At 58.3% G+C, this 7327-nt stretch overlaps 1 protein-coding gene across 1 annotated transcript; it reads right to left on the reverse strand.

The window, feature by feature from the left end:
- Positions 1–2183: 2183 nt before the first annotated feature.
- On the reverse strand, positions 2184–6855 carry SNCG (synuclein gamma). The gene is made up of 5 exons (XM_068982906.1): positions 6610–6855; positions 5779–5820; positions 5332–5459; positions 2657–2728; positions 2184–2415 (listed from the first exon to the last, which is right to left on the reverse strand). Exons 1-5 carry the CDS (start codon positions 6728–6730, stop codon positions 2395–2397), a joined length of 384 nt encoding a protein of 127 aa, XP_068839007.1. The 5' UTR covers positions 6731–6855; the 3' UTR covers positions 2184–2394.
- Positions 6856–7327: the final 472 nt, after the last annotated feature.

Below are 7327 nucleotides of genomic sequence, written 5' to 3' on the forward strand. Positions count from 1 at the left end.
TTTGCTGACTAAGGTCCATGTAGTCAAGGCTATGGTTTTTCCAGTGGTCATGTATGGATGTGAAAGTTGGACTGTGAAGAAAGCTGAGCGCTGAAGAATTGATGCTTTTAAACTGTGGTGTTGGAGAAGACTCTTGAGAGTCCCTTGGACTGCAAGGAGATCCAACCAGTCCATTCTAAAGGAGATCAGCCCTGAGTGTTCTTTGGAAGGAATGATGCTAAAGCTGAAACTCCACCTCATGTGAAGAGTTGACTCATTGGAAAAGACTCTGATTCTGGGAGGGATTGGAGGCAGGAGGAAAAGGGGACGACAGAGGATGAGATGGCTGAATGGCATCACGGACTCTATGGCCGTGAGTTTGAGTGAACTCCAGGAGTTGGTGATGGACAGGGAGGCCTTGTGTGCTGTGATTCATGGGGTTGCAAAGAGTCAGACACGACTGAGCGACTGGACTGAACTGAAAAGTAAAGCGCACTGCGAGTGCTCATGGGATGGGGAAGAAGCTTCCTGGACCAGGCAACTTTGTTGTTTGATCACAGGAACAGGTTTTAAATATGTGTCTGGGGGTGGAGGTGGGAGTTGGGACAAGCAGCAGGGACCCTTCCACGTTCCTTCAATAGAGGCGAGGGTATTGGGACCCCAGGAGCCCAGTCTAGTACTTTCCTCCTGCAGTTACCTGAGAGGACCTGTCTCCTACGCTTTCTCTCAGGCACACCCAGCCCCTCGGGCCTTCTTCCTGGGGCATGCACAGGCCTGCTGATGAGCAGTCTGAACCTGGGAGCAGGAACACCCTTGACTGCCCTGTGCCTCTTCAAGACCCTTCACTCCTCCCATGGTAGGGTTGGCACGGCTGGGAGACCAGCAGCTCACTACTCCTTTCTGCCTCCTCAGCAGTGGATGCCCATGATTGGCAAACTGGGATACAATGAAACTCAGCTGTTTGACTGGCTTTACAGCCCCTTGGTCAAGGGGCTGCCCTTGGGCTGCCCTTGACCTCTGCTCTCCACCGCAGAGGGAGGATGAGCAGGTGGTCTGGACTCAAGCTTCAGCGCCCCCACCCAAGGCTGGAGACCTGGGGCAAGCCACTTAGGTGCTTTGAGCCCAGACTGGGTGTTAAAGGGAAACGAACCCTGCAGCCACCTCTGAACGAGACTCCGGGGCATGATGCCCACAGCCTTTCATGTAGGACAACAGCCACTCGGGTGGGACGTTTTGAAACCTTGGAGATGGTGGCGTCTGCCGTAAGGCCAGTGCAGCCCACGCGGTCTGGGTGGACGAAGCAGAGCATGATGCGAATCAGCCGTGTGGCTCTGGGGTCAGGCCACCTGGCCGCCTGCCAGGCCCCAGCTTCCTAGCTCTGTGCCCTTGGGCAAGTTATTTAACCTCTCTGTTTCTTAGTTCAGTTTCGGTGAAACTGGGGACATACTAACAACGGGTTTTGAGGATTAAAGGAGTAAAGCACTTAGTACAGTGCCCCACACCTGGGAGGAGCTCAACAAATAATTTGACTCTTTTTCTCTCTAGGCGGATGCTTCCTCTCCTGCCTCTCAACCGCTGTGTTTTCTAATGATCCTTGACAGGACTCGGCTGAAGGAAGGGAAGGCCCAGCTCCAACCTGGTAGGGAGCTCAAGGCTGGGTGGGGACAGGAGGGAGGAACTCTGGGGTCATGTCCTTCTTTGCCAAGGAGGATGCTAAAAGTCCTCGCTATGAGTTTAGACTTCACATCTTTGAAAGTTACCATCTGCTTCAGGGAGGGGTGCTGTTCCCAGCAGGACAACTGGCTCCAAGGACATACCCCAGGGGCCCAGGAGGGCCCCTGTCATCAGTGGGGTCCATCCCTCGAGGGTGAGTCAAAGCTCAAAACCTGGGGCATTCTGGTCTCAAGCTCCAGCAGACGGCGTGTTCTCAAGGTTGTTCGCAGGAGCCAAAAAGCAGGGCTGCCACCTCCACGTTAAAAGGCAATGGTGGGGGTGGGGGAGTCTCTGAAGGCACTGCGTGCTTTCAGAAGGTGCTGGAAATGCCCAGTGTGTCCCTGTAGCATACCTGGCCCAGCTCCTGGCCCAGGGGGCATCTTCATGAACAAGGCAGAACAGAGAGAAGAATGAGCAGGTATGCAGTGGGGATTTGAGTTTTATTTGGAATCATTAAAATCATAAAAAAAAAAATTCACAGTAGCATCTGTGGGGGTCAGAAAGATCAGAGGGTGGTGGGCAGGGACAAGGCTAGGGAGGTGAAGGCAGTCGCGGTGATAGCACGGGAGGACGGCCTGTGGGGCGCTGGATGAGGGTGTGGGGAGCTGTGCAGCTCTGTGGGTCGTACTCCAGGACCAGACACCCCTGTGCCAAGAGGGGATGGCATGCTCCTCAGGGCCTCTTCAGATCACTGGCAGCCTTCTAATCTCCCCCACTCTTGGTCTGGAAGAGACAGTGACTTTCACACATGGGGCCCCACCCCTCAGTGGTTACCCTGGCATGGGGAGTGGGGAGGAAGGGTGTCATCTACGCCCCTCTGCCCTGAGGAGGTTATTCATGAGGGGATCTCACACTCAGGCTGAGGGGGCTGCAGGTCAGGAGGCTCCCCTGTGGGTTCTGGGGCCCTGAGAGGAAAGCAACTTGCCCAGGGACCCCTGTGTTACCCCAGGGATCCAGCTCCTACCTCCTCAGCCACTTGCTCTTCCGCTTTGGCTGCCTCATCCTCCTGTGAGGGGACAGGTTGCTTCAGGGCCTCCTGTGGAAAAGCAAAGGGGATGTGGGACCAGGTGGAGGGTGCAGAGCTTCACTACTCTGACCTCAAAGAAGAACAGAGGTCTTCATCACTACCTGGAGGGCTGGAGGGGAGGGAGGTGTGAGGGGCAGATTGGCCTTGGAGGTGATAGAATCTCATGTAAGGGTTCCCAGTGGGGGCTCTGTCTATGATGCCAAGGCCTTCTGGGAGTACCAAGTATCCTTGGGCCCAGCCTCACCCCCAGAAACCAGCAGTGAGTCCCTGACAGGCCCCGATTGGGCCTCCTCCAAGCCTAGTGACGTGGGCGGGGTGGGCAGTGGCCTCTGAAGCCCTGAGCCTGACCCCACCCTCAGTGTTCCTGAATCACATGACCATATACCCTTCTCCTACTGTGATCCTCAAAGACCCCTGGAAGGAAGGGCACGTTTCCACCGTTCACATGGGGGCCCCATGGCCAGAGAGGCCAGGTATTGAACTCAAGGCCTCAGAGCTCAAAGCCGTGGGGCTTACAGGGATCAGGTCTGCCTTGCTCCAGGCCTAGCCCTATCCCCAGTAGCACAAGTGCCTCCCTCTTTCCTTCTCCCTGCCCCCTGGATGGGCATGGGCTCAGGCTGGTCCCTCAGGTGGGACCAGCGGGGCTTATATAATCTTCTCCCACTTCCCGTCTCCTTCTACCTACCCACACCCAGCCAGACCCTTGCCTGAGATGGTGTCCTGCCTTGGGGTGGGCGTGTGATAACTGATAACTGGGGCGACTGGGTGATCAGCTTGGACCCTGGGCTCAGCACCGACCTCTGGAGGGTCTTGCCGCCTCAGGGCTACCATGGTGTCCTCCTGCCCTTTGGTGGACTGAGGCAGCCAGGATTGGGGCAGGCTCCTCAGACAAAGTGCAGGCGGCCAGGTACCTAGTCCTGCTGCCCCAGAGTGGGGGCATGAGGCCGGGGGCATGAGCAGTCAGACAGATGGGCATGGCTGCACCCTTCTGCAGTTCACTGGATGGTGAGTCATGGATGGTTTTGGGGTGTCACCAAGAAATATCTCCCTTGAGGTAGCCAAGGGCTCACCAGCCCTCCTCCAAAGTCAGAGAGGAGTGCCCAGGCTTCTGCTCAGAGGCCTAGGGGGCAGCCGGGCCCCATTCTAAGGCCTCTTTTGCTGGGGGGTGGGGAAGGGAGGGGCCTGGGGTCTCCTGGGGTACATTTGGGTCCTGCCTGGGGTCACTGATGATAACAGTGATACAGTCTCCTCCTTTGTTGGGTACTCGCCATAAGTGAGGTGAAGCTGCTTCATGGGGGTCTCTTTCCCTGTATCATCACAGCCCAGTGGGATGGATACTCAGCACACACCCCCAACAAGCATTTTACAGCCAAGAAATGCAGGCCCAGGGAAGTTGAGTAGCTTCCCAAGGTCACAGGCTAATAAGAGCTGGGACCTAAGGAAGGGGGCACCTGCCTGCTCCTAGAGTCTGGAGACCCTGTGACCTTGGTGTTATCCCCAGAGCCAGAGGCAGGGTCACTGCCTACCCTTCCACTAACCCACTCCAGGGATTCTTAGTGCTGGGTACCTAGGACTCCACTGGCCCCTAGGGGCCTGTGCCAGTTAGGGTGGAACTTTCTAAACACCATCTGCTTACACAACTGGAAACAGCTCATCTCTGGAATAGGAAAACTTCCTGCCCCATAAATGAACCGGCTCCCACCACAATCTCCTCCTGTCTCACTCAGAGTCTTCTTCAGAGCTTGGCTTTGGAGCCAGGCTTCCCCCTCGTCCCCCCCGAATTGCTCCTGTGCTTTCTGCTGCCCAGCACACACGCACGCAAACACTCAGGCCAGGCACGTAACACATGCTCACAGACAGAGGCAGAGGGTGTGGTCAGAACCTCACTGTCTTCCCGTCACCAGGGGGCGCTGCTTCACTGCACCTCCTCGCAGGAGGAGGCCCAGCCCACCACGGCTCTGGAGGGAGGCTGGTCACTGCGTAGGTGGTGACTTAGCAGCTCTGATCTGGTGTCCACTGCCGTGGGAGGCTGCCTGTCACGACGTGGGGCTCACAGGACCCTGCTTTCGCTAGTAAAATGTGGTGTCTCCTAAATGCTGAGCACCATCGGGTGGGTGTAGTTTTGAGCCTCACTTTCCAGTTGGGCCCCCCACTGCCCCTCACACAGGGGTGGTTGTGAGGTTCCCGGGATGTGAAAACACCAAGCACAAACCAGGGCCCCTAAGTCTCCATTCCCCTGTATGTTGCTGCTGCTGCTAAGTCACTTCAGTCGGGTCCGACTCTGCAACTCCATAGATGGCAGCCCACCAGGCTCCTCGGTCCCTGGGATTCTCCAAGCAAGAACACTGGAGTGGGTTGCCATTTCCTTCTCCAATGCATGAAAGTGAAAAGTGATAGTGAAGTCGCTCAGTCGTGTCCGACTCTTTGTGACCCCATGGACTGCAGCCCACCAGGCTCCTCCATCCATGGCATTTTCCAGGCAAGAGAACTGGAGTGGGGTGCCATTGCCTTCTCCACCCTGTATGTTAGTGGGGTGATGATGCTTCTTCCCCAGCTGGCCTCCCTGGGCCCAGGGGACAGGACAGGGCCCCGGGCTAGGGACTGGATCTCACCTTGCGCACCGCTCCAGAGGTGACTGCGATGTTCTCCACTTCCTCCACAGTCTTGGTGGCCACGGTGTTGACACTGGAGACCACGGCCTCACTCACGGCGTTGGCTTGCTCCTTGGTCTTCTCAGCCACTGTGGGAAGAATCTGGCAGGCTTTGGCCCTGATCCCACCCAGCCTGGCTCTGGCCTGCCCAAGTCATGCCAGAGCAGCCCTTTCCCTGGGCCCTCAAAACTCTGGCTCTACTGGAGACCTAGGCTGTCCTCTTTCTGACTCCCGGGAAGGTCTGACAATAACCAGGTGGTCCACCCTGGGCGTACCTCCAGCTTCTGGAGGTCTGGGTCCCAGTACAGCAAGGGGGAAAGAGGGCCCCAGGCTTGGGCCTTTAGTAGCCAGATGCAAAAGTCTCTTGATGTCCCACCCTCCATGTCCCCTGGTCCTGGGTCACCTCACCTGAAGTCACACTCTGCACAACACCCTCTTTAGTCTTGACTCCTGCGGAGGAAAGGGAGGCGTCAGCCCAAGCCCACTCCAGGTGTTGGGAGCGGAGTGGTCAGGGCAAGCACACCGCAGAACAGCTGGGCAAGCTGCAGAGTCAGTGGGGAGTACGGATGGTGTCCAGGGGCCAGCCATCCTTTCAAAGGCCACTTCCTGCTATGTCTGGAGGAAGGGGATGGATGGGAAGTGGACAGGACAGGATGCAGGGATGAGAGCGATCAGGCCTGAGGTAGGGTCTGGTGGGTGGACCTTGAGTGGGTGTGGCCTGGGCCTCGGAGCTGGGCTTCAGAGGGTCAACAAGAGCTGAGTCATCAGCTTGGCCTCCTCTTTGGAAGGAGCTGAAGGGGGAGGGGGCTTGGGAGGCTGGCCAGGATGCTGAGGGTCGATCTCATCTCTCTTGAGGCAGCCCTTCTTCCTGGGCAGGGTGGGGACCTACGGCCTGGCTGCTGAGTCCCTGCTTGCTCAGCCCAGGGCTCCAGTGTGGCTTCTTCTCTGAGTTGCGGGGCTGCGGGTGATGCTGGGGCTGCTGGTGTGTGGTGGTGTGTGCATCTGTGTGCGCACACAGGTGTGTCTGAGGGCTAAGTGCCTCTCCTGCCATCCTGCCCGAGACCCCTCAATCCCAAAGAGGCCCAGACAGACAGAGGTGTACAGGAGAGCGGGGGCCCTCGAGGCCCTCCTCATCCCTCCCGAACATGCCTCCCTGGGGTCAGGGGATGAAGCCCAGTCCAGGAACCTGAGCTACCACTGAGCTGCCCCACCCTGCCAGCTCCCCGCGCCCAGACTCACCCACATACAGGACGCCCTCCTTGGTCTTCTCCGCCGCCTCGGTCACTCCCTGCTTGGTCTTTTCCACAGCACCCACCACACCCTCCTTGGCGATAGAGAAGCCCTTCTTGAAGACGTCCATGGCGGTGGGCAGGGGTGGAAGTCTGCCTCCCCAGATGAGCTGTGACCGGAGCTGGCTCGAGCGCAGCTGCAGCCGCTGTCCCTGCGGCTGCCTCTTATTGACGCCGATGAAATATTGATGGTGCAGCAGCGGCTGATGGGAGCCCGGCCAGCCTGGGGTGGGGGCGGGGAAGGAGGCAGGGAGGGAGCAGGCTGCCCCCACCTTCTCCCAGCGTCCCCTGGGCCTCTGCTGGCTCGACCCTCCCCCTGTCCCCTGTGCCCCCAACAGGCCGTAGCAGGTTGGACACATCCTTATCCATCACTGCTCCTCACTCATTTGCCACCCTGGGCACCTACAGGGGCCACCCTGACTACGTGCTCCCAGGCCTGGGGCTGTTGTGTCTGTGTGCCTCTGGACAGAGAGGTGTTGCGGGGGCGGGGATCAACACGGAAAAGAAAGGCGCCTCTGCAACCAGTGTCCCGGGTAGGGCAGGGGTCAGATCAAGCTGGCCTGTCAGGCAAGAGTGGCCGACCTCCCGGAATGGCCTGGCCTGCCCAACTTCTACCCAGCACCGTGAATGCCCCAATCCTGGGGCTCGGGCAAGGCCAGGTGGAAGAA

This window comes from Capricornis sumatraensis, chromosome 10, assembly GCF_032405125.1.
Source record: "Capricornis sumatraensis isolate serow.1 chromosome 10, serow.2, whole genome shotgun sequence".
Taxonomy (NCBI): Eukaryota; Metazoa; Chordata; class Mammalia; order Artiodactyla; family Bovidae; genus Capricornis; species Capricornis sumatraensis.

Bases quoted from the DNA above. Each gene is read 5' to 3' on its own strand.
- SNCG (XM_068982906.1), bottom strand. From the start codon at position 6,730: ATGGACGTCTTCAAGAAGGGCTTCTCTATCGCCAAGGAGGGTGTGGTG. The intron at 5,821-6,609 runs GTGAGTCTGGGC...TTTCCTCCGCAG, and splicing joins GGAGGGCGTCCTGTATGTGG to GAGTCAAGACTAAAGAGGGT. The intron at 2,416-2,656 runs GTAGGAGCTGGA...TGTCTCTTCCAG, and splicing joins AAGAGCAAGTGGCTGAGGAG to ACCAAGAGTGGGGGAGATTA.